Source organism: Gouania willdenowi, chromosome 1 (assembly GCF_900634775.1).
Source record: "Gouania willdenowi chromosome 1, fGouWil2.1, whole genome shotgun sequence".
NCBI lineage: Eukaryota > Metazoa > Chordata > Actinopteri > Blenniiformes > Gobiesocidae > Gouania > Gouania willdenowi.
Window position 1 is genome coordinate 36,485,133 of NC_041044.1, and position 27,923 is coordinate 36,513,055.

The 27,923-nt window shown below is 38.4% G+C and overlaps 1 protein-coding gene across 2 annotated transcripts; it reads right to left on the reverse strand.

Annotated features, from left to right (window-relative positions):
- Positions 1–1,895: 1,895 nt before the first annotated feature.
- On the reverse strand, positions 1,896–27,494 carry LOC114466499 (stromal membrane-associated protein 1-like). Of its 2 annotated transcripts, none has more exons than XM_028451967.1 (10): positions 27,192–27,494; positions 14,603–14,735; positions 10,870–10,958; positions 10,699–10,777; positions 10,540–10,602; positions 9,287–9,362; positions 7,916–8,043; positions 7,434–7,653; positions 5,832–6,169; positions 1,896–2,679 (listed from the first exon to the last, which is right to left on the reverse strand). In XM_028451967.1, exons 3-10 carry the CDS (start codon positions 10,941–10,943, stop codon positions 2,545–2,547), a joined length of 1,113 nt encoding a protein of 370 aa, XP_028307768.1. In that variant the 5' UTR covers positions 10,944–10,958; positions 14,603–14,735; positions 27,192–27,494; the 3' UTR covers positions 1,896–2,544. The 2 variants fall into 2 exon arrangements, with proteins under 2 accessions (XP_028307768.1, XP_028307773.1); XM_028451972.1 differs by having other exon boundaries at positions 2,545–2,679; positions 7,434–7,632.
- Between the last annotated feature and the right edge of the window lie 429 nt (positions 27,495–27,923).

Below are 27,923 nucleotides of genomic sequence, written 5' to 3' on the forward strand. Positions count from 1 at the left end.
TTGCTGGACCTACTATGCACATAGAAAGAGCTTCCATCAATGTACAGTATTCCCACAGTTACAATGTACTTTAACCTCTAAATACATAGTCTGAGGCTGAAAATAGTCCATTTAAAACAACAATAGGGGTGCTTTTAGGCTTGGCTACTCGTGGTAGTTTAACAGGTAGGGCTAGTTTCAGGAACCACACCCTGCATAACACATCTGCAGTTTGAAACAGGACTTGGCAGTGCTTGCAGTCAATATTCCAGACACAAAACATGCTTTTATAAACATGATCGTTCTACCTCCCACACAGTCGGAGAATCTCATTTTACCCTGGGTGGGGGTTGAAAAAGTACATGATTTACCACATACCAAAAAAACTGTTAGTCAAAATAAACTATAAATGTAAATCCTCATGAAAATAATAATAATAAAATAAAAGAAACACTGAATTAAAGCTGCCCAGAAAGTGAGTAGTGATTCAAATTTCCTTCCACTGCTGCTTAGTGTGACCATGATTTTCCAGATTGTGAGTGAATGAGCCTCAATTACTATCCACAAAAGGGCTTTCAGTCCATTGATCTACCAAAGAACAAGAAACTATTAAAAATAAATTATTGCATAAATGGAAATACACTCATGTCACACTAAAACAACATTAAAAAAAAGAAAAAAGATACAAAAATGATTGATAGTGCACACTGAATCCAAAATAAAGTGAAATGGATGCTATGGTAGTGTAGTAAAGTTGTTCCAGAGTTGTTTTCATTGCACAAACATAAGTAAATAGTCATTTTCAGTCCCTTAAACTCAAAACACATGTAGGACTGTTTCAGTTTTAAGGAAGACAAGGTCTCCCTGTAGGGATTCACATGTGAAATGATGTTTAGGCCAAAACATTTTGAACTTTCAGGATTTTTTCTGCAAATGCAGTGACGTTCTGACCTGCTGGGTTTATCTATAACAACGCTGCCATCTAGTGGAGAGAGATGGACATTAGTATTTATAATATCAGCAAGTGAACGTATGTGGTTTGACTTTGACTGATGGATTTACACCCAGGTTTAACCATTTTATGATATTTTCCATAAAGAATACAATGCAAACTGATAATTATACAGTTCTAAGCATTAATTTTTTTAAATACATTTCTGTTTTGATCAATTTTAAATCTTGGGTTTTTAAAAATGAAGTCATTGAAACTTAGTTTTCAACATACAGTACAGAAACACTTAAAACAATAAATAGTTCAAGATTTATTTTGTTTGAAACAAATATCAAATACGCCACTCTTTGTTTATTTAATTTTTAAATGAACATGTAAAATAAAGCAGTTTGAGCTACAATAACTAATTCTGTTGGATGGGATCCATCATTTGATTTTTCATTGTTTTGCACTAATATCAAATATTAGTTCAAGAACGTCAATGTACTGAGTTTGAATTAGAGAAAATGTTTAATTTCACTTTTTCAAATGCATGTATGCACAATGATATTCAATACATGAGTGGGGTCAAGTTAAACATTTTATTTCATATTGTGCATTGTTAGAATATTTTTTTTTACATTATTTTAGTTGATTTATTCTTTGAAGTTTTCATTTTATCTTTACAATCGCAATGGTTTAAATTTAGCGACATAATACACATTTCTAGCCATAAATGCAATGTTACTAATAGTTTGCAAAGTACGGTATTTTCTTTCGGTGTTTTCGGTCTTTGTTTTCTCATTTTTCAATGTTGGCTAAGATTTTTCATTTCGATGCATTATACCTGTATATATAAGCCATAACAAGATGAATCTGAACCACAGAGCAAGTGAAGAAGTCAGCCTTACAGTATTGATATCTCAGATTGTTTTTTGTTTTTTTTTAGAAAACCTTATTTGGCACATACACACACACACACAAAAATGTTTAACTATCACTTTATTTATAGGGGAACCACAAGTACTTTAAAAGAAGGTTATACAGCGCTGTACATTGGGGGAGCAGTACAGTGGGGACTGTGTAGTCCTATAACTTCTCCCATTAAATACTATTCATTTAAATGTTCTCTATAATCTCACCATGACACAGTGATACAATAAAAGCTTTGTGTAACTGGTCCTGCAGCTTTTCTGATATGTAAATAGGGGGGAGGAACTACATTTTTTGGGGTGGTTTTCTTTTCCAAAAAAGGAAAATAAAAGTTATGATCGAAAAACTGTACGACAGGCAAAAACTGCCAGGCTGTAATCCTGTGTAACTCCCAACTTCACTCACACAATAGAGAGAAAGAGAGAGTAGAGAGAAGAGAAGAGAGAGAGAGAGAGAGAGAGAGAGAGAGAGAGAGAGAGAGAGAGAGAGAGAGAGAGAGAGAGAGAGAGAGAGAGAGAGAGAGAGAGAGAGAGAGAGCGAGAGAGAGAGAGAGAGAGAGAGAGAGAGAAAGAGGAGAGAGAGAGAGAGGAGAGAGAGAGACATTTTTGATGTTCTGAAGGCTGGTCCGTGATGGAAATGGGCATCAGTTCATAGTGAGGCACTTTCCACAGCCTCCACTCTAACTCCGCCCACTCCAAGGCTCACTTCCACAGCTGAGTGCTCAGAGTCTGACCGGCCCCCGGTGCAGCCCAGCCCCCCATCGCTGAAGCAGGCTGACCGAAGGCCATGGGGGCCCCGGCCCCGTTCAGGGCCAATCCTGACATCTGCTGGTTGACCTGAGGGTTGCACAGGAGGCAGCGTGAATTAGAGCCCTGCTTTAAAACCCAAGAACAATAAGAAAATACACAGGATTATCATTCAATAATACGTATGTTAAAGGTAGGGTAGGGGATTTTCTCCAGACACACTTTTTAAGTTTTTGGTTGAATTTGTCTTTGTCCTGACAGAAATTAAGATGTTATGTGCTCTGAAAAAGGAAAGAAGAAAACCCATCATCTGTAGCAGCTGTAAACCTGTAATAACTTCGACCAATGAAAAAGACGTTTTTTTTTTTTTTACCAATCACGTCTCCCAGCTTGTTTTCCAACCCTTGCGTGCATGAGGTCACACTCAAAGCACGTCACAGCAGACAGACTTAAAACTGAGTTTTTAGTCACATTTTTTAACATATATAATGATAAAGTTTATTGTTTACTTACTACTGAACGAGACATGAGATGACAACGTTTCTACACAATGCAAGCGATGAGCTGAGGTCTGCTTTTATTATTTATTCATTCGTACAAAAAAATTCGGTAACACTTTAGTTTAGGGAACATCTTTTAACCGTTAATTAGTTGCTTATTAGCATTAGTAACATATTGGCTCTTAATTAGTAATTATTAAGTACTTATTAATGCCTTATTATACACTTAATGACAGTCTCGCAGTCCAAAGAGGGTTAGGATTAGGGTTTGGGTTAACCTTAATCCTAACCTTAATCCTAACCCTAGCATGTTAAGATTGTAATTCATAAACAACTTCCTTACTTAATACTAGTAAGTAATAATTCTGAGGTTATTGAGGGAAAACTCTTAGTTAATGGCTTACTGGTTGTATATTAAGGCCATGCAGAATAAGGCATTAATAAGTACTTAAAAATGACTAATTAAGAGTCAATATGTTACAAATATGCATTCTAATAAGCAACTACTTAATGGTTAATAGGTGATCCCTAAACTAAAGTGTTACCAAAAATTCTTGTGTGAGGTTAAAATGTTTGCAACCCATTGGTTGATAATAAAAGGGTCAGTTTTTCTCATACCTACAGTACTCTGAGTGATATCCCATAATAAAGCCTTTCCTCACATTCCACATTGCAAAATAAGCAATAGTATGTATAATTTGCACTGAAATCCTATTAGATAAAAGCCGTATCGTTTAATACACAAGACCGCATCGATATCGGTATCGTATTGGATTAGAAAAAGTTGTGTCTGGACAATCCTGCTTAAAAGTAGCACGTTAGCTGTCACCTGCATTCTTTGATGCTTTCGATATGAGTGACAGGTTTTTACAGGTTTACACTATGGGTCTGATTTACTAGAATCTGAATAAAAAGCGCTAAATTAGGAAAATATAATTGCACAACAACATGCTGAACAGAAAACTCTTGGAAACAACTTTTATCGGTAACATTAAGTAAAAACGTTTTCCACTGCCCTTACTCTTCTTCCTGCTACAAATGACTAACTGCTACAGGAAGGGTAAGATGCTGTGCTGCAAAACTCTACTGAACATCCCAGTGGGATGGAATGGGATCTCCTGTTGTGGATGTGGCTTCCAATACCATTGTTAATTCATGTCATAAAGAATTAAAGCTGTTCTAAAGGCAAAATTGGTTCCAACTGGATTGTACCAAAGGGAACCTATAACAGAGTGGCCAGTGAGAGATTTAAGCCCTGTAATGGTAGAATTATAGTACATTATGTATATCCAGAGCTTATAGAGGTCGATATAGATGCTTATATACAGTATGTATAATTCTCCCTCCCTGCATGATCTCCGTGTTGTCTTTCCTGCAGATAAGTTCACAAACGTGTCTCGTTCACACAGGAGATTTTCTCCGCCCGTGTCAGACAATCATAACAAGGTTCTTGCAGGTGTGCTGAGCTGGAAAAACCTTATGCCCCTCCCTCTGTTATGTGATTAGCCAATAGCAGCCTTTCTGATCAGCTCTCCTTTTTCATCCTATGAGAAATCTGTGGCGTTATGGTGTGATTTCCGCCACTTTTTGAGCACTTGAACACAATGTAGGATGATAATAACGTCTGATCACAGCAGAGTTTAGGTTTGGAAAAAAATATGTGACATGTATTTTAACTTTACAGTTTGACCAACATCCCATCTGTTATCATTGAGGAGGCGGGGTTTATGACCTATACTGCAGCCAGTCAGCAGGGGGAGCTCTAAAAAATAAAAGCTTCACTTCCCTGTGACTGTGCGTCGTCCATTCTTTTTACAGTCTATGATCTGTACAGTCTTTGTTCATGCCAGACCTCTGAAATAAACTCCACGAAAGATCTTAAGGTTCATTGTGACTTTATTTCATCAGACCTATTGTATGCTGTGAAGATTTCCATAACAACTGGTGTCAGAAGTGGGATAGCTGAAGAATGGTCGGTGGACACGACCTAAGTTATAAAGACAAGGGCACCGAAGCCCAGCTGATACCTGACGGAGGCTTCACCTCTAGCCAAACAAACTCAACTACACTTTGTCTGGTGAGATTTAAAAAAAAGCTTTTGTTTTTCTCTGTTTTTATGTTCTTCTGGTTTATATATATTATTATTATTTTATTTTTTATTACTTTAATTTTTTTTTATTTTACTTTTTTATTTGTTTTGTTTTTAAAAAAATATTTCATTATTTGTGCTTTTTTCCTCATTTCATTCTTTGGGGTTTTCTTCTCTATCTGAAAGTGTTGACAGTAGCTGCTTCCCCTGCTTACAGAATTAAACAGAATAAACAAAAAGCAGAGGTTAGACTTTGTCCTCTATATACGGTATATCATTGTCCTACCGACAACATAGAATCACAGTAGTTTCAGTGGCTCACAGCCTAATGTGTGGAGTCCTTTCTACTGATACACGAGTTAACGTGTGATAATGTACTTATTGTGTATTTCTAGAAGTCAAAATAGAAGCAATATGATGAAAACTGTATGATTAAAAAGTGGGGGTGGGATTAAATAAGTCTTTCTTCTTCCCAATCTATTTTGAGCAGACATATTATTGCAATTATACGCGTACATGGATCTCATATTCTATTTTGAACATCTCTGATTGTTTTTCTCTGTTGGAGTTTCCTTGTGCACAAATAGTTATTTTGTTCCTTTTGGTTTAAAAAAAAAAAAAAAAAAAAATCAATAGAATAACACGCTCCGTACCTGACCCATGTTCCACTGAGCCTGCTGCCCGGGCTGGATGGTGTACATGCCCTGTGCTGGCATCATGCCAGCAGGCATGGCGCCCCCGTGTGGCCCCATCATTCTCGGCGCCATGCCCATCATTCCAGCAGCCGACGCGTTTCCCATGAAGCCGTTTGGCATCGTCATCCCGACCATCATTCCCGGGCTGGGCCCCATCATGGCAGCCCCGCTCTGAGCCATCATGGCACCCATGACGGTGGTGGGTGGCATGGCTCCGCCCATGCCGGGATAGGCCTGGTAACCAGCAGCAGCTTGGACTGGGAACTGCATCTGAGCGCCACCCATGAACATACCAGCTGGGAGACAGAGAGCAGGGAGAGGTCGAAGGTGAGGAGAGTTTTAAGACATTTTCCCTTCATTCGTTTCTCCTTTTACCACAAATGCTGTGTTGTAAATGTCATACTAAGTCTGATGTCAAAATGAGTATGTAATGCGCTCACATTAGACAGTATGCAAAGTAAGGCTGAACGACTAATTGCATTTGCAATATCACGATATCATAAAATGCGATTTTCTAATTGCCAAGGCCGCAATTTTTTTCTTGTCCTGTCCTGTTAAGTTCAGATAGTGTTTAAGAAGTGCAGTCCACATGTTTACATGTTTCATGAAACGTGAAGTTAGATATGTTAAAGAGGTAAAGCCATGATTTGTTTACTTTATTGTTCTAATCTGTGCTTTATCGCTTGTGTTCATTGAAAAATACATGACATGAGGCCCTTGAAAAAATAATCGCATATCGATTTTTTAACAAAGAAACCATTTAATTGCGTTAACATATGCATAGCACGTAAACGCCCAGTCACTAGGCGTCAGTGAACCACTTAAGACTTTGTTAAACAACCTCACTCCTCAATGCACTTTATTTTCAGAAAACATACTGGGCATTTTTATAGATGTGGTTACTTTTTTAAAAAAAAAAGAAGAACTTAAGAACTTAACAGAATCAGAATCTGTTGTAGAAGCATAAATGTGACGGTTTGATAAACAAACTACTTGTTTTAAATATTGGTACTTCAATTATCATTTACTTTTTCTCGCAAGTTTAAAAAAAAAAAAAGAAAGAAATTGTATTTCATACCATTTTGTACTGTAAAAGTGAAATTTACAATTATTGATATCGTGATATATATCGCAATGTACACCTTATTGTTTTGTATTGGGATATATCATATCGTGACATGCAAATCGCGAATCGTACCATATCGCCAGATTCATGGCAATGCACACCCCTGAATGAAACAAAGCACCCAGACTTAATTGTGTTTCCAAAAAAAAATAAATACCTATGTTTGCAGGGTTCAGTATAAGGTTAAGAAACACTGATTTAAACCCTTTTCTGTATCAATCTCAGTCATTTTCTTGTAAGTGAATTAATTTAATCATAACATAATCATAATAAGTCAAATACTAACTTCTAATAATGAACATAATCACACAAATCCATTCAAATTACTAATTTTTTAGATTTTCCTAAAGCTGAATCCCAGTAAGTCAAAGAATCAACATCACTGAGTTAAAGACCTTCATTAAAACATGTTTAACACATTGTGACTTCCTCACCAGCAGGGGCCTGCTGGGACATGCTGTTGGTTCCATACAGAGACAGGATGGAGTCCTTGGACAGAGGCTTCTTAGCCCCATCCTCAGTCTTAGTGGTGCTGCTGTTGTCACTGAACAAGTCCAGGTCTGCCTGCGCTGACCCTGATCCGGCTGCTCCTTCAGCTTGTGTCGGGGTCCCCGTCGAGGTACTGGAGCTCCCCTGGAAAGAGGGGAGCGGCATCTAAAGGTTCAAAAGGTGATGACGATGAAAACAACAATCAATTCATCCAAAGATGTTGCCTTGGTGGAAAAGTGTTGATTTAACCTCTGCAATTTCTGTAACGTTGCAAAAATTATCATGTGACCAGATAAATCAGATTAAAGTGGTTTTGGGAGCGTTTCGCTGTCTTTACACACTTTTATTCAACTCAATCGTTAACCTCAACAATGATCACAGAGGTTTGAATAAGAGCTGAAGCAAGGAGAAGTGCTCATTTGTTTACCTGGGAAACCTGAGCTGTGGGTGTGGATGCAGGGAGGGGATTGGATACCATGGGGCCGAATATATCCAGGTCATTGTTCTGGTTTGTGCTTGTGCTACCATTGTTAGCTGCTGCAGCTGTTGGTGCGTCTGTGATGGAGAAGCAGAGATACTGGTTTAAATGGCTGTAAACACGCACACACACCACATAATGAAAACACTTAACAGAGCTCACGAGCAGTTTCCCCAATGATACTCATTCTCTGTTCATTAAGAATTCATGAAAATACATAAATAAGCTTCTGACGCAGCATCCAATTACAATAAAAAATGGTTGAAAAACAGTAAATGTTTCATTTGTTGATGTAAAAATACGAGCTTTTGTTATGTAAGTGGGATGCCCTCCTGGCACTGAACCGCAGTGGGAAACAAAAGCCCAAACAATAAAAAATTAATCAAGCTGCTCTGTTTAACTAACCCGCCACAAAACACACTAAGAATAAATGTAGAGACAGTGGAACAGGAAGCTCCATTAGCCCAGTTTACAAGCTTAAACCTTTTCTATTCCATTAGGGTGAATGTGCAATCTTTAGCGGCATTATAATAAATCCCACTTTCAATCTGTTTAAATCTAACTTTTAAAGCCTATGCATAGTTGGGGTCAAAGAAATTCACAGTTTGCAATTTACACAAAAACAACACTTTTCTACGCGTATCTGCTTCATATGAATCCATTTTAAGATGCCAGCCAGGGTTGGGGTCAATTACAACTCAATTATGATTACGCTGACCAGCATTTTTCCAATTACAATTATTATTTTCTCCCCTGACAGTAAATTACAATTATGTTCTCAATTACTAAAGTTTAGTTAAAATTAATCACAATTACTGAGTCTGAAAAAAATAACTCCTTAAAATGTGTTTAGGGTCTTATGATAGCCTTATGTCAGAAAAAAAAGATCTTACCTCCGAAATGAGCGTGTTTTTCCACATTTTAGTTTTTTCATACGTAACTGCATCTTCACCCCAGTTTAAGTAAGCCCATCATATTTGAACTAGTTTTTAGGGTCTCATTATTATTGTTCAATTTTATGACTTGGCACTTTTCAATGCCAATTACAATTACAAAATTAATTATCAGAGCTCAATTATTATTACAACAGCAACATATTTTTTCAAATACAATTATGTATTAATTTTAAGTAATTAGCAATTACAATTATAATTGACCATAACCCTGATGTCAGCTCTCTAGAATGGGTGTGTGTATGACCCAATCAACCATTGCAACATTAGCATAGTTAGCATTTAGTTCATTTAACTCAGATGCCTGATTCAATAGAAATGTGGAGTATTTGTGCTACTGCTGACAAATAGAAAAACTAAAGCTCACCAAGGCCTAATAGGTTCACAGATGGCTCTGTAGTCTTAACAGGGCTGCTTTTGGGAAGTGGCCTGGACTCTTCACTCTGTGAACAAAAGAAAAATCAAATCAGAATCATTTTTATTGCCAAGCAGAATTTCACAATAATAATAATTTAAATACTGTATATATAAGTAGTGCAGACAGTGAAATGAAATGAGAGAAACAAATAGGCACATGAAGAATTACATTGGAATATGATCAGCACACTGCCATCCTTAACACTACAAAAACATGTAGAAGATCAGAAATCATAGAAACCATAGAGAAAAAATGAAACATTTTTTATCACAGCGGGGGCCACAAAATGTGATTGTCTGATCTGAGGGTCACATAATTAACATTCATGTCAGCATTTAGAATAGTGACCAATTTGAGCAATAATACAGGAAAGAACAAAGGCTTTGTGTGTGTGTTTGTTTTGTCTTTTTTTGTTGTGGTTTTGCATTTTCTAAGTCAGTTTGTGTATATTTTTATGGTCGTTTTGTACATTTTCTCTGTAGTTACTCTTGCCAAGGAGGTCCTACTTTCACCGGCGTTTCTTTCTTGTCTGTTAGCAGGATTATTTAAAAACTACTTAAAGGATTTTGAAAATTTTACCACAAAATCCTCCTTACAACATGGAGGATTCCAATAAACAATTAAAGGGATCTGGATCAATATATTAATTCTGAATCAGTCTCAAAAAAAAAAAAAAATCCCTGTCTCTCATTATTGGCAACATTTCAAAAACTCATATCCTTGGTCTTGGTCGTAATGAAATTTGACTCGATTATGTCGAGTATTATTATAGTAATTTAAAAAAAAATGGTGGTCCCCATACATTTGCACCTACTGTATGGTTATTAATAGAAAACATTTGAGTGTGAATTATCATGATACCATGATCAGGATCAATGATCCAGATAACTGCCAATTATCTGACAGAAGATTTTTGGAACTTGGCAGAGGTTTGCGCTGTGTGTTGTTGTGTGTTTCCGGAGTCATTTCGGGGTTTTATTGCCTTTTTGGATATTTTCCTGTTAATTATTTATCTTGTGTGTTTTTTAGTCAATTTGTGTGTTTTTCATTCAGTGTATTTTTGCTGTTTTTGTGCACTTTTCCATTTTTTTTGTGTTTTTCTGTAATTTTGCACATTTATTTTAGGGGCTACACAAATTTACACCAAGAGTTTCCATTTAACCTTCTGCTGCCTCACAGATCTAATGAAGTGAGGAACGTACCTTGTTTTGGGATGTGGCCTTGTTCCCTCTGTCCGGCTCCCTCTCCTTCTTACTATCTTTTGGCTGGGGAAGCAGAGCCAATCACATCATCAGAAAAAGGATCCCATTAATCTACTTTAAATCAGAGCCGCGATGATGTGCTTTGTAGTTTGCACTTACGCTGCTCCCATTGGTCACATTCTTGGAATTGTAATATTTCTTCCTCTCATACTTATCCCTGATAAAGAATTCCACAGCTCTGAAGTGAAAGTTGAGATGATAACAAGTAGCATGAGGAAAAAAAAACATGTAAACAGTGTGTGACACTGGGCAACTGATGGTGAAGGATACTGGTCTGTTTGAGGTCTTCTGAAGTTATCTGGGAGGTTGGACTCATACAGCTGCCTTGCCCTGGTGTTGCCCATGTCCTGTATGCTCTGAAAAAAAAAAAACAATAAAAGTAAACAAAGCATCAAATAATCAAAGAGTAAAATACAGATTTAAATTATTTGCAAGTTGCTCTTATCTAAAACCCAGATTATAGAAGAGTTTATTAACTGTTCTTTAAATAATCTAAATTGAAGACTTTAGAGCATGGGTGTCAAACTCATTTTAGTTCAGGAGCCAAATACGGACTAGTTTTAACTTTAGAGGGCGGCAGATTTTAGGTTGAGGAAAACCTTTAGCATCAGTTGTGCCCTAGTTTTTAATATCAGTCCCTGGCAGATCTTTACTTGGATTTTATAATCAATTTTTGTATAATTTAAAGTAATTTTGTGGAATTGTTTGTGAGAAACTGCAAGATTTGTAGGAAAATTTAGACTTCTTTTTACAATTTGCAATTAAAAATGACTGCATTCATGCGATACAAGCAAAGCAAAAACTGCTATAAAGAGCTAGATTTGGCCCCCAGGCCTTAAGTTAGACACAGGTTCATTAGAGCATCCCATTCGGTCTGCATTAGTAAAGCAAAAATTATAGAAATCATGAATCTCTGTCTAAATTACCAAACAATTCTTAAGTAAGAATCTCAGCCATTCCAATTACACAAATTCAATGAAACTCCACAATACTTGCAGCAGTGTTTCCTATTTCCTTGTTTCTACACGTCACTCTAATCACTTTTAATTGTAAACTGTCAGAAGGGCTCTCAATTTTTTCTAAGATCCTGCAATTTCTCACACACAGTCCTACAAAATGTAATTAAATTACACCAAAAAAGGTCAATAAATCATTGTTCTCATAAACTGGTGGCCACCCGAAGTCCAAAGCTTCTGTGTAGGAGTGATATTCAACCAGTGTGTGAGGATCACCATCATGTTGTACACCATGTAAAGCTGCTAGATTTCACTTTAAACATGTGTCTTGGCCAATATTACTGTTTTTATTTAGTTGAAAATGTCTTAACAATAGCAGAGTAACAATTCTACGATATGGGAAGCATTGTGTGTTAAAGGAAACTAAAACTGTCTCCTCTGGTTTGAGTTTCACTTCATTCAGGAAGCTTCAAACAGGAAGAGAAGGAACAATGATGACAGGAAGGACTGAATGCATATGTGCAACGTACAAAAATATGTAAATAACAGCATGGTTTTTAAAGTCACTGGACATTCATCCTTATTTAGAATAAATAATTTCAGACAGTGGTATTATATTAAAAGGAAAAACCACAATAATCGGTCTATATATTTTTTTTGCAATTTACAACATACAAACAATTAGCAAATGTAAGAAAGTAAAAAAACAAAAAAAAACAATAATATAACAGGGCAAACATTTTCAGGGGCATTTCCTGGGTGTGTTTTACTTCCTAGTCATTCTCAAGTGATCCAGTTAATTGTTGGCATCGCTTCTTGTAAACAGTAACACTTCTGCCAGTTCTTTTCATGGTTATGTCCTTTAAGCTTTCTACAAGGGCCCAGTTTGGTTTTTGCCTTTTATGTTATTGTCTTTCATGTTTCTTAATCGGGATGTAACTGAAACTGAAGTTCCTAACGGAAAAATTAAGTTCTTTGAATTTGAATTGAAGCTGCAGTTGGTAAGTCACTTTTCTGTCATATAGATGTCCTGGATGATCAATTGGTATCTTTTAAATTGATCTGTAGAAAACTTTGATGCCAAGGTTAAAATGTATCAGTGAAGTTAAAGCTGGTGTCAGCAGTTTGAAATCCCACTCTATGGAAGTCCATATATAGTTTATTATATAAAGTCATAAAAAACACAATTTTTGACAAACACTTAACAGAGAATCCACTATTGTCGTGCTGAAAGTTAGCAAGAGCTAAACTTAAGCTAAGCGTAAATTTTGTTTTAGTGCCTTACAAAGCAGTCACTTATTTCAGTGAGAGAGAATTAGACATTATGTGCCTTTATGTATTACTTGTGCAGTGCCCGTAGGAAGTATGCATTGAGAACATATAGAAAAGTGGGAGGTTTAATATTTAGGACTGTAATATAGGCTAGCATACATCTGCAGCTTGTGAGAGAGAGAGAGAGAGAGAGAGAGAGAGAGAGAGAGAGAGAGAGAGAGAGAAAGAGAGAGAGGAGAGAGAGAGAGAGAGAGAGAGAGAGAGAAGAGAGGAGAGAGAGGAGAGAGAGAGAGAGAGAGAGAGAGAGAGGTGTATGTGTTTGAATGTTTATTCTTGTTAATGTTGATACGATTTAGAACAGAAACTTGATCAGTTTTGTTGCTTAATGCGCATCTGACATCACGTTTTTCCCTCTGCTAATTTATGTTCTAGAGTTGTGTTGGAATGGACTATTATTCCTGGTTTCTTTTGTGTTTAATACTATAATTATATATATTTATACTCAATAATCCTGTTAATAAAATATATCTTCAGTCAGGCCAACTTCTGTCAAAGCTATTTTCAGGACAAGGACGAACAGTTCTCTTTCATAATATTTCATGAGAGTGTCTCTTTATTTTTTAACATTACCTGTTATTATTATTTGTTAAATATGTTTTACTTGGTGTCGTTCTACCTCACCTTTGTTAATTTCAATAATGTTTCCTTTTTTTAATTGAGACTTGTACCATTTGTTATCATCATTGCGTAATTTTTATGATGTAAACTGAGGGGAGCAAAAGTAGTATCGGCTCCAATATCGGCTCAAGAAATTTGGCAGTATCGTATCGGTCATCGGCTAAGGCTGACGGGAAAAAAAATCGGTATCAGAATCGGCCCTAACAAACCCATATCGGTCGATTCCCTAGGCAGAGTACCACTCCCGCCTGACCATTTCAATGCTAGAAATTGAAAAATACAAGCGCAGGAAGAATGGCAGACCAAGCTGTTGAGAAGCCCGAAAGCTTCGACCTAAGTTTCTAAAGTGTGGTAACATTTGAAGTATACAGGTTGTATCCAGGATGTTCTGATCGCCGCTCCGTCTACAGTAACAGTCAGCCAGTTTGTAATAGTAGCATAACAGCATAAAGTTGCTATATCACCACGATGGATTTGTTCAGAAGGCAATCACGTCCATATTCTGACTCAGAGTCCGACGCGCATGTGATGGCTCCATGGTAGTTCAAGGTAAGAAGAGCAGACGAAGCGGTGTATCAGTCTGGTTCCAGTAAAAAGTGACCAGAAAAAGCTGTAAATGGACTGATATGTAGACGTGGGGCAGTGAGGAGGAGACTTCATGTAATAAAAGAAACTTAACAGCTGAACCCGGACATTTCCGTAAAACATAACTTGAGTAAAGCAGCCCACCTACGTACCCGTTCTGACTGGCCGAGTTGTCTGAAGGGCACCCTCATCAGCCAATAGAGTGCGGCCTATGTTAGGCTGCAGCATTTGTGGTGGATTTTTATTTGAAAATTGCTAAATTATCGTTATGCGGCCAATAAACAGTTGTCTTTTCTAGCCCGAATTACGGTATATAAACAGATATCACATGCACAGTGGTTTACAGTTCAAACAGCATCAGGAGTTAGTGCTGCTTTTTTAAAGAGAACTGTAAACAAGATTGAGACAAGCAAAACAGGCTTCCTAGCATCTCTCCTGAACTGTGTTATAGCTCTCAATAAATGCCCTAATAGATGGGATATTAAAATAATACACATCAAAATCTAGTACCTGATTTGTTCTGAGGTCCATTGGTCCAGGTTTACCTACTTCCACTCGGGATATGTGCACTCCCAGGTTCCTGTGAATGCCTGCGCAACGGATTGCAGATAAACACACCGAGGTTCCAGGACGCCCATCTTGGACCTGGAGAACGGAAGGAAAACCACTTTAATGCTCTTCTGGTTTTCAAATCAGAGCTCCAGAAGGATACATTCCAGAAAGATGTTAGAGGTCTAAACTCTTGTTAAAATAGCTGGTTTGCATTACAGAATACAATGAGAATAACATAGAAAATGTTAGAATTTGAATCACCTTGGATCTTTTTGCAGGAGGAGCTTTTATGAAGAGAAAGAGTTTGGTCTTAGTATTGCTATAAAAGACGCTACAGTGATAATTCAGCATCAATTTAAGTGTCATGAATGTACAAAATCAGAAGCTAAGAAAAACTACATACCATAACATAACATTTTACATGTTTTATCACCACACGAGTAAGACATGCAAGTGCTAGTCCTCCATTGAGAACAACTCAGGGTTAGTGCCTTGCCCAATGGCACATTACTCCATCAAACAGGTGTAGCTTTGAAATTGATTTACCACCTATTGTAACTTATAATAGGATTGTCCCAATACAACTTTATTTCCGACATGGTATCGATATTGCAGCCTTGCGTATCAGCCGATACAATATCAGCATTAATCATACATACTTTTATTACTTAAAAAAAATAAATAAATAACTTATTTTGTAGTGTGGAATGTTAGAAAAGGCTTAATCAAGTGATGTCACTCAAACAGAGTCAGCAACAGTAGGTTTGAGAAAAACTGACCCATTTATTATTTAACTAGTTGGTTGCATACATTTTTTAACCTTCAACATAATATCTAAAGTTTTCTACAATTCAATAAAATAAATAAATTGAATTGCAAAAAGAGAGAGAAATTTGAATCCGATATCCGATATTTCTTTTCAGGCTGATATCGGATCAGGACACCTCTAGTATTAAGTTAATACTGATGCATTAAGCAATCTGTAGAATAATGCCAATATCAACTCATCAGATTTTATATCATTTATTTTATTGGTTTATTTAACAGGGACAGTGTACATAAATATCAATGCCAAAAATATACCAGATTTGCCTAAAGGCTATTTTTCATCTGTAGTCCCTGAACAGAATAAAAAAAATCATCACTTCCCTCAACCTTAATTATAACTTTGACTCAGTTTAGCTTCCACACTGTAATACCCTCAGTTTGAGCATTAATTAGTGTAATTTAAGGGGAAGAGCTATCTGCTGACTGGGTTAACCTTTAACCGTACCAGTACTTCATCTGTCACAAGCAGCCAGATAATAGGACTACCAAAATATAGCTGTGGTTCTGACCTTATTGGGTTTAAGGATTGAATCATTAAATACAAAGCTAAAAAGCCGATTGGAAAAACTTTTCTTTTGGACAAGAGTTCCTTTTGTCACAGGCATTAAATTGCTTCAAAATAGGTCTATTTTATAACCATTTCATACTGTAGCTGTAATGGTAGTAAATAATTATTCTCACCTAGGGCTGGGTTGATATGGATCAAAACTCATATCTGATATTTTTTCTGAAAATGGCAATATACGATTTAAATCTCAATATTTTTAATTCAAATAAAGTCTCACCAGAAAGACAATTCAAGGTTAAATTAGCTGAAGCAAAATGACAAACAGGGACATTTAGTGCTGGGCGATATATCGAATATACTCGATATATCGCAGCTTGTAGTCTGTGCGGTGTTGAAAATGGACCATACCGTTAAACTCGCGGACTTTTTTTTTTTTTTTTTTTGATTTTTTTTTTTTTTAAATGTCATCTTAATGACAACATGCACAAAAGGGCACTATTTGTTTTAAAATATTGTAGTGGCATTATGTACAAAAAGTGCACTTTAATTTTTGTGTTTTGAAATGCCATGTGAGTTGCATCCTGCACTAATGTCTTGTTTTGAAATGTCTCTGTGACAATTTCGCACAGAACGTGCACTTTCTGTTGACAATTTTATGTTTGAGCCACTCACTGTTTAATAAATACAGTTATGTCAACTTTGACTTAGTTGTGATATCCCCTTTTTTGCATGAAAGTTTAAAATTGGCATATATTAATGCAGTATGATCAAGAATGTTTTAATGTAGACATATAGAATCATCATACTGGTGTGTTTTTGTGCATCAAAGTGTTAATTCAAGGGTAATGCAAAATATCGAGATATATATCGTGTATCGTGACATGGCCTAAAAATATCGCGGTATTTATAAAAGGCCATATCGCCCAGCCCTAGGGACATTTATTACCAAACAGCTCCACAATATGTGCCACTTTTGGCTTTTTCTCCTCTGTGGGACAGCATGTGTGAGTGAGTTCTTTTGTGCGGCTTGTTTAGTGGAAGGTCTGGTTTAGGACGCACTCAGAAACACATCCAACTGTGCTTTTAATGCTAAATACAAACTAAGCTATAAAATATAAAATATTTATCTATATTAATATAGGCAATGATGGAATTTCGTATATCACCTGTTGGGGCAGAATAATTAGTTATGCTTAATAATATAATTACTTATATTTTAATCCTTAAGCCTTGGGGTGTAACTTTTCATTGTGTGATTTCTCATGTCTTCAACTTTAACTTGTCTTCACTCTGGGTCAGACTGCCTTGTCCAAAGCACATGATATGCTTACACACACACTCACATAGTCCCCAAAACATTCCCAAGGACAGGTGCGTAGGCACTCTCTGTGTGCGCACTCACATGTCACACACACACGCCATACACATCCATTCATTCACACACACAAACACAAACGCACACTCCTCCGTCTCTATGACAACCGACAGATACAGGACTGGTTGTTTAGACCCAAAAGAACAAACTGTCTTTCCTTTTTTCTCCCTCTGTCCTCACCTCCTCCCTCTCTCTGTATCTCTATCTCCTGGGGGGAGGAGGGAGGGGGACTGAGGGGAATATACGTATTGGATCAGAACTGTCTCACTCTGTCATCGAACGTCTGGCCGGACGGACATAATTTTGTACTCTCTTTTTTTACTTAGTCTTAGTCTTAATAAATCTTTTCTATAAAATCATCAATGCTTCTCCTGGATTCCATCATTCAACCAGAGCAATGAATCATGTCTCAAATGAGGTCAACCGTAAATTCTGCCGTAACAATTGGCGATCACGAACAGGACCATCTTCTGTCCACCCCTCGGACAGAGACTGGAAGCACGAACCATCGGTTGAACCTCAAACACCAATTCGGACTAAGGTAAAGCTGCCTTTATAAATATATATATATGTAAATTTTCATTTACATATATATATATTCGCTCTGTGTTGATTTTTTTTTTGGAACCAGTCAAGCATTGTATTGATTTTCAGCTTTGAGCTTTGATTTTGATCCTCAGCTGTTCTGTGTTTTGACGCAGTGAATAGCCATGAGAAGGGCTCAAATGGTTGAGGTTCTGTGCTTTTTAATGCTGTAGGTTCTCTCTGGTTTTCTTCGGGCTCGGATATTTTGTTTAGGTTTTGTTCGGACACCCACAGACAGCCTGTGAGGTCCTGACCAGAGATAGACGGGCAACTAAAGTTTCCAAAACATCCCAGCGGTGCCATGATCTGAGTTCACCTCTGTACCGAAAGCAAAATAGATTAAAACCCCGAATCTAACCTAAATTGTGTTTCTGTGAATCAAACAGATGAACAACCCAATAAACAAATAATATATGCATACGCATATACAATCTTGGTATGATGTGAACTCAGATCATGCTTTCAGGCGAGTTTTACTTTTTTTTATCTTTGTTTTTATTTTGTTTAAACGTGGAATCAGATTTCTCCCTTTGGCTTGGCTTTAATGCTTTCATTTGACGAGTGTCAGCTTTTTAGAAAGGGAGAGAAATACAGAGAGCCAAACACACACACACGTCGCTGCTGTGTTTTTTTTTTCTTTTTTTTTTTTTTTTTTGACGTGTGAACACACACACACACACACACACACACACACACACACACACACACACACACACACACACGTACAGAGAGAGAAAGGGAGAGAGAGAGAGCACACACACAGGCACGCGCACGGGCGCACGCACACGCCACACCCATCCCAAGAGAGAGGTGGCGCCCCTCACTGGCCAGTTTAGTGCACTACACACTTGTGACACAACATTGTGATTTCTCACTTCTCCCCTGCCGATAGAATAGTGCCATTACACACAGACACTATTTTTATTTTTATTTTAAATTTTATTTTGATTTCATGTTTGATGGGCAACACACACACACACACACACAGATGAATACAGTATTTCATTTTATTTTATTTTAATATTACTGTTACCATCATTATCATTTTTTATTATTTAAATTGTTAGTTTCTGTTGGCTTTGTGGTTGCCCCCTGAAGAAACGACATCTTCAATGAAAGAATGAAATCACCTTCAACTCTTCTAATGGAATGTCAACATCATTCAAAGGACCAAGCATCAGAAGGAAATGGACAATCAAAGGTGTGTGACCTTTCAGGACTCAAGGACTCAACTCCCATTCAGCAAAGCAATGCTGAAATAACTCGCTCAGTCCCAAGTCAACTCTTCATCGTCTATGAATGGGCCGCATGCCAATGCTGGATTAACACATCCTGCCCCATCATCAAAGACTGAGAACCTGTGGGCGTCGGAGTGGACACTCCCCCCACCAATGAGTTGCGAGTTAAACGCCACGACTACTGCCTGAATGATGGGCAGCAACTGCAGACTGGTCACACGTCTGCTGGAAATCTTCACCAAAAAGACACTGTTTCAAAAGCCACAAGGATACCAAGCCACAAGAAGTCCACCACAGCCTTTGGTGGTAGTGCGCACGCACACGCACAGGCACGCGCACGCACAGAGCTAAATCACTTTAGCCTTGAACTTTGGCATGGAGGGGGACAACTAGCAAATAGCCAACAAGCTTCTCCTTCGCACAATACTAACCCCTCTATCTTCTGACTGTGCACTAGATTATTTTGTTTTCATTTATTCTCTCACACGCAGACAGACCAGACATACAGTCACACACCCACATTCACAACTATGAGAAACACAGGACCACCAGAACTTCACACAGAACCCTTCTGTTTGCCACATGAGATCAAGTGTGCCCATCATTTATCTTTGCTTTTATTCATTATGTTGCTCATTTATTTACACTGCTTTGGCCTTTATGAGAAAACAACAAACAAAGGGGAAGAAAATAGTGTTACTGATAAGGCTTTTCTTTCATTTATTTTCTTGATTGAGGGGAGGGCCCCCACAATGCAAGATATGGTTACATCCGCTGAAGACAGAGCCCTCTGTTGCCTCAGCTTTTGGAGCTGAAGTTTTAATTTTTATTGGCCATGATTTTTTTTTGAGCTCACACGTTTTTCTCCTTTGTTATTTCTGAACGATTCTTCTTTTTCTCTTTTGTTTTTACTCAATTTCAGGAAAATTGAGACAGAGATTGAGGACTGCAGCCTCAACAAGTTTAAATTTTGACATTTTTTTTGACCGATACCCTCGTAAACAATCTGTACCTTACCCTTTTTGAAGCTGCTTGCGACAGACAGCCTAGTTCAACATTCATTGTTTTCATTTTGCGCGTTTCCCCCTTACCGCGTCGGACTGTCTGGCCGGCCCAAAGCCACTCGACAGCATGGGGGGGGGGTACCAAATTTTTCCTGAGAAAAAATGTCCCATTAGTTGCTATGAGTACATAGGCAATTACTTTTCAAACAAGAAGTCCTGGTTTAATGTGCAGAAAAAGGATAAACCTTGCTAGGGAAAGCACTCTTCGGGGGATAGCAGTCCACCTGATTTGATACATGCTTGGTAACCGAATACCGTTCTGAACAAATTTCTACGTTCCCTTAGAGTGAGGGTTATTAGAGGTTGCGTGCTCCGTTCTATCTTAGAGGTGCCCAATAAAAGTCCTGACAGTTGTGCGAAATCTTCCCTCGGTTTGGTACCGAGGTTGAGTTTATGTGTTTTCCTTCAGTTTGGTACTGAGGTTGTGTTTTCCTTCAGTTTGGTACTGTTGTGAATTATTCTCCCAAACTCTTATTTTCGAGAGCGGTGGTTGAGCCCTGCTGATTCAGAGATCCTTTTTTCTTTGGAGACGGACGGCGGGTGAGTTTCCTTCAGGTTTGGTACCGGAGGTTGTGTTTTCCTTCAGTTTGGTACTGTTGTGAATTATTCTCCCAAACTCTTATTTTCAAGAGCGGTGGTTGAGCCCTGCTGATTCAGAGATTCTTTTTTACATTTCTGGAGACGGACGGCGGGTGAATTTCCCGCGGTTTGGTACCGCGGTTGAGTTTGTTGAGTTAGACACGGCTGTGCTATTCCTGCCTGATCAGCAGATGAGCAGACTGTCAGTACCACGGGCGATAATCTAAGACTCCGCAAAGGCGGAAGTAAAAAGGAGCGTACCTCTTAGTAATCAGATGATACCAGTAAAAAGCAATTAATTAACACTAAAAGGTTGCCAAGCATGGGGGGGCAATAAGAGCTCATTGACCCCGAGAGACGAGGTGGACTGGCTATCGCCATTGGTGGGTTAGATGAGACCTATATTCCACTTAGACACTATGCAGCAAAACCTTGTGAATGCATGGACGTGAAAATTGAGGCATGAACGTGTGCGGTGCATGAGTGACTGAATGATGACACGTTACGTATGCCTGAGAGAACCGCGTTGTGAGTGCGAATGTGCCGTGGACGTGTCATTGAGTGATTGACCGATGAATGGCTGTTTGACTACACATGTTCCTCTGTTTCACCTTCTTTTCTCCTGGGTTTTGATGCACTAGATCTTCTCCCTGTTTTTGCCAATTATGTAGTGGGGTGTTCAGAAAACACTGCTGCTTGTTAAAAGAACTATGGTTTTAGGCCTTGGGCCTTCTAAAAAGTTTACCAGGTTTTAAAGGGTTTTTTTCTGGATGTTTAAAAACACCAAACGACGTTTTTTTATATATGATACCACTTTCAGTGGAATGACTGGCTTTGACCTTGACTGACCTTACATGTTCAGTGTCCATGTTTTTTGTTGTTATATGTGTATACTCGTTGTGGTGTGCACTTGTCTACGTCTTCGTCTTAGTTGTTGTTATTATGTAGCTTTTTCCAAAATACAGGTCGCTGTAAGGAGACGAATCAGATCCAACTAAAGAAAAGAGATATTTTAAATTATCCAGTTAAGTCTTAATGGTTTCCTCTCTTTCTGTTTCTGAGTGTTTCCTAACAGAATGCCACCGCCTTTTCGACTCCGATCCTGTCTCCTCCAGCCGCCATGCCTGGTCACTGCTTCTTATGATGAAGGATGAGAATTAAAGGGAAGTATTGTCCATAACTGTAACTGGGAAGCAAAGGGGAAATAGATTGAAATAGACACGTGACAATATGACATATTGTGGATGTTCTAACATAATATCTATTCCAGAGACTACAGAGACTTCCAATCCAACTGCAAAAGTGGGGACAGATCTTCAAATTTCCAAAAGGAGCGTACAGTTGACCCTGGCTTTGACCTTTATGGCTGAGGAGAAGGAGGTCGAGGAGGTTGGAGGGCACAAAGGCAGGCGGACACAAGAGAGAGGAAAACGGAGACACATCCAAAATGATCAGATAAGTGATTTTCCAATGATATTTATCATATGGTTTTAAGAATCCAAATGTATTCTTATGTAAAAAAAGGGAAGGGAGGGGCCAACGTCCCTCTGATTTTTGATTTATATTTTATCATAGGAAAATAATATACCCCAAAACCCTCCAACCATTTTCTTCTTGTTCCAACAGCACTTAGCGTGCAAGACCATAAAACACCTTCACTGGGTTTAGACACGTTTAAGGGAAAAATTAATTGTTCTCAACATTGGGTTGGTGGCCCAATCTGGGTCGCCTGAGATTTAAAAAAGGGTCCTCCTGAAATTCTTGATAATTGATTGAAATAAGAGATAGTTTAAAGTTAAGTAACTTCCAAGCATTTAAGGAAGCTCTCCAAACCGTGCTGGGGCTCGTCACCCCTACGAATGGGATAAATACAGAGAGCAAAAGACAATATGATTGTTCGACTCAACTTAACTTTAATTCTGTCTAACCTTAAAGGGCCAATAATCTCGCTAAACTCTGGTTCAGACACAGAATAGGAGACACTTTTGCCACCAATTGACCTTCAAAATTAAGTAAATTACATCTCAAATAATAATTATGAGGGAAAATAATGAAATAAATGAACTGACAAATTCAGCTCTATAAAAGAATTAGGCTATGTAATTAGGTGTGGAGTGTTAACATTATTCAGAATAAATAAAGGATAGAATAAGATTTCTCCTTCACAAATAAGAGATAGCAAAGAAAATAAACAAACAATTTAAATAAATAAATAACATTATTTATTTATTTGGTTAAACTCAGTTAGCTTTCTCACATCTCCATGTCTCCCAATTGTATGTATTCATCTTAAGAAGACATGTAATCACACTCCACACTTCTCCGTCTGACTTGCATGTCCTTCTCCGTCCGACTTGCATGTCCTTGTAAACAGTGGTTCTCAAATTGCTTCTCACCAGGTAAGTAGATGTACCACAGATAATCACTGCAACTCCAGCTATGCTTCTTCTTACTCCAGGAAAAGAAAATCGAATTAATACTTCCTGCTTTTCTTTCAGCCTCATATTTTCCCACTCGCGTGCGAATGGGCTACAGAGCTAGCATGGCTAAAAGCTCACTAACCCACACCTAACCATTGTGTGATTGTGCAGCAGCACCTTTTAGGATCTGAAAAGCTCTCAGATCCTGACCTCTGACCTGTCTCTGCCTTCCTGGCCATACTAACTATTCATTTAGTTAGTTAACTAAACCTAACACCCCTAAACTTTTATTCTATTCTATTTTATTCTATTCTATTCTATTCTATTCTATTTTATTTTATTTTATTTTATTTCATTTCGTTTTATTTTATTTTATTTTATTTTGTTTTATTTTATTTTGGGTGAGTGTTTTTCCCCCCCACCCCTTTTTTTTCTGTCCAGGTACCAGCTAAAGCCTCAGTAGTGGGATCGCGCCTGTGTTCAGGTACCAGCCAATCCCAAGAGTTTTGTTTTGGTGTTTTTCCCCCTCTTCTGTTCAGGTACCTTCCGATCCCAAGAGAGGTTGCCAGGTGTGTGGAGACTACCCTTCCACAGACAACAACCAATCATCTACAACGCCGACCGGAAACGAACGACCCACACGGCTGTGAAGGTCGCAGAGCGAGCCACGTGGATTCACGCATCACACTGCAGGAAGGTGCCAACACCAGTCGACCCTGATCTTGAGGCGACTGGTCCAACGGAGGAAGTACCAACATCACCACTGATCGTGGAACCGCAGTAAGGAGCGTTTCCTCTTTTCTGGATTAGGAGCAGTGTTTTGAGGAGCCTTTGTGTGCCCTGAAAGTTGCAACGAAGGGCAGAAGAAAAGTCCCCGGGGTTACAAGCTAATCTTTCTAACGGGGCATATGGTCTGTTGAAACCTTTGAAATCCAACCTTGAGGACATCGTGGGAGATCACAAGCATTTTCCCGCTGTGATGAAGAGGTCACGAGCCCCTCTGTTTATGCCCCAGGAGCAGGCTGGAATTATGCCATTATTCTGTCGTTTCATGTCACTCGTGTTCTGGTCATCGATTGGGGCGATGGTCCTGTCCGCGGTTCCAGTACTCCTCTGGCTCCTGGCCTCCAGGGGGACAATCGAGGACACTGGACTTGAACCAATGAATACAAGTGTTGTTCCTAATGAATGCTTCTTTTTACAGGGTGACGAATGCAAGCAGAAATAAACGTTGGATAAACGACATCGTCCTCCACAACACTTTAGCTGCGACCAATGTTCACGAACACCTGGTACCGATACGCGCACTATCAAGCTAAAAGGAGGGGGCCTATCCAACTGTTTTTGTTCTTACATGCCTGTGTCATCAACACCCCCCCCGCTTAACCGATACCAATGGATGCTTCCGACTCCTTTTGTTATTTGTCTCACTCTAATTTCGGCATGGGGGACCCCAACCGTTGTTCTAAACCGCCAGTAAAAAAACTGACTACACTACGCGATGACACATCTTCCGCTATGTATGTAGATTACACGCGATCCACACTTTTTTCCCTTCTGTTTCGCCAGAAACGGAACTCGCAAACTAGGCCAGATTCCCGGTCATAATTTCAATTTTACTTAGTCCTGAATGCGACACCGCACATAATTCGCACACATGTGCCCACATTCATACACCCGGGACTAATAGCTTTCATCCACACGACGATCTGGGGTACGGCTGCGCGTCGAAACCTTAGAATACAGGTTTAAGTCCTTTGTTAACGCGTCATTTTTGGCCCTTACTGGCCTCTCTGGGGGAAATCACGAATATACGCTTAATGGTCCCACAAAGTAGAATGGTCCTAGACCTACAGACCGTGGCCAAAAGAGGCGTTTGACGCCATGAACAAAGACCGCCACGTCCTATAACCCTTCCGCCGCCGGAAGCCCAGCCTGAAGTGTTTATGATGAGTGTTTTTGATGTCTCAGATGATGACTCTGCTTACTGATGACACCTACATATGTTTTTGTTGCTGTGCTGTGCTGACATTTATACCATGTGTGTTTTTGCTACTAGTGATATATATTCCACATTCATTGATCACCAATGATGTTAGTTGCTAAGGATATTTGATTTTATTGTGCAGTGTCCCCTGAAAAAAATAATGCTTATATCCATAGTGTTATAACGGTGTCAATATCATTTGTCCTACGGACCATGAGGTTGCGCTAGAATTACACTAATTTTGATTAATGTTTTATGTGTTTTGGGCTGTGCTAAAGTTAAACAACTTACTAACTAATTTCGCTTTTTTGTGTTGGACTTTGTCCAAAAAGAGTGGATTGTTGGGGCAGAATAATTAGTTATGCTTAATAATATAATTACTTATATTTTAATCCTTAAGCCTTGGGGTGTAACTTTTCATTGTGTGATTTCTCATGTCTTCAACTTTAACTTGTCTTCACTCTGGGTCAGACTGCCTTGTCCAAAGCACATGATATGCTTACACACACACTCACATAGTCCCCAAAACATTCCCAAGGACAGGTGCGTAGGCACTCTCTGTGTGCGCACTCACATGTCACACACACACGCCATACACATCCATTCATTCACACACACAAACACAAACGCACACTCCTCCGTCTCTATGACAACCGACAGATACAGGACTGGTTGTTTAGACCCAAAAGAACAAACTGTCTTTCCTTTTTTCTCCCTCTGTCCTCACCTCCTCCCTCTCTCTGTATCTCTATCTCCTGGGGGGAGGAGGGAGGGGGACTGAGGGGAATATACGTATTGGATCAGAACTGTCTCACTCTGTCATCGAACGTCTGGCCGGACGGACATAATTTTGTACTCTCTTTTTTTTACTTAGTCTTAGTCTTAATAAATCTTTTCTATAAAATCATCAATGCTTCTCCTGGATTCCATTATTCAACCAGAGCAATGAATCATGTCTCAAATGAGGTCAACCGTAAATTCTGCCGTAACACACCAAAACAGAAAACCCGATATATCTTGAATCTCAATATATTTTCCAGCCCTATTCTCATCACAAAAGTCGTATCTTAAAAATTCAGACTGTTTATCTTACATATCTCATCGTATGAAACCTTTCTATAAATATATTGTTTAATTTTAGTGGCTGTGATGAAAGGCACTCTTACTCTTACCCTTTTTTAAAAAACAGATACACAAAATTATGGAGCAGTTAGATATAATACATTACACGCACCTATCATCATTATTCATCACACTTTGAAATGTACCCTACACGTTTCCTCAGAAAATTATTTATTTAAAAATTGTATCATCGACAACCTCAAAAACAACTGTAAGAAAAAGCATATTATATAGAGAGTTGTTTAACACGGAATTACTGAGAAACAGAAATACTATCTAAACAGAAATACTATCTTCTATACACAAAAGCAAGAATAGATTATAATGTAATGAAATATTTGAAGTAAAAGTATTTATTTTTGTTTATTTTTTAGTCATTGCAAATGTCCACATCCAGCTGAAAATAGATCCGTGATTCCAGTTGAAAACATCTGATATAAAGTTAACTCACCTAAACTAATCATAGACAACAATGAATGTGATGTGAAAGGAGACAGCAAGGAATTGTGGGAATATTCTCGCCACATTTTTTTATTTATTTTTTTGGGGGTGCGGTATTTGTTCCCAAAAACTTTTACACTTAGTCAGGGGTCCATATGTTTAAAGTAACATAATAAATACCATAACAACGTGCTGAGGTCTGCGGCCTTCACTTTGAGAAACAATTAGTCTGAGGAGGAAGATGGGTCAGCTGACCTGCCTGAGCCAATAACAACCTGGAGAGTTAGCTTAGCAAAGCTAACCGGCACCAATTGTACCGTGTCGGTAATTGCTTATTGTGTGGAAAGGTGTAATGTCGCCTTTGTAAACATAAGGACTTTCTGCTGGATGTGAACGTCGTACCTTTGGCCTCACAGTCGGCGCAGTACTTGTTATCGTCCTCCCTCAGCATTTTGGACAGGATGGCCTGGTGCTGCTCGTTCAGTTTCTGGGCCTTCTCCCTCTCCGAGCGGGTCGTCATGGCAGCGGCTTTAGTTGGACTTTACCCTCCCGGAAAACTATGATCAAATAAAATCGTCAGTGGAGAGAAGTTTCCAATAAAAGACCATAATCAGAGGTACTACGGAAACCTCCGGTGGGGATCTGACAACACCCGGAACCGGAATCTGAGCTCCGCCCACAGGAATGTGAGAGGCGAACGCTGACGCAGCGCACGCGCTGGATTGGGCCAGAGCTGTGACGTCAACGTGACGCACAACACTTTAGAGGAATGAAATATTAAAACCTTTAAATCTTTCAGAAATGTTCCCCCAATTGGTTTACAAATGAGAAATTTACGAGAACTACCTATTAACTGAATTCGGATCAATTACATTTTTCAGATAAAATTACGTTTCTACTTACCCATGTTTAATTACTATTACAGTGACCGCCATTTTTTCTAATTTCAATTAATTTACAATATTTTTTGTCCTCAGAATATCAATTACAATTATGTTTTCAGTAACAATTACTGAGCCTGAAATAAATAACCTAATAACAGTTAACCTTCCTCTTGTGTTAGCATCTCTTATAACGGGTCCTAAATCAGTTGTAAAATACACTAAAAACAAATATCTATCATCTAATTTCTTT

What these genes read in the sequence shown, in the direction of transcription:
- LOC114466499 (XM_028451967.1), bottom strand. Translation starts at nt 10,943, where the DNA reads ATGGGCAACACCAGGGCAAGGCAGCTGTATGAGTCCAACCTCCCAGAT. An exon ending in ATGTGACCAATGGGAGCAGC is followed by an intron (nt 10,603 to 10,698) that starts GTAAGTGCAAAC and finishes CTGCTTCCCCAG; the next exon opens with CCAAAAGATAGTAAGAAGGA. An exon ending in AGGCCACATCCCAAAACAAG is followed by an intron (nt 9,363 to 10,539) that starts GTACGTTCCTCA and finishes TTTTGTTCACAG; the next exon opens with AGTGAAGAGTCCAGGCCACT.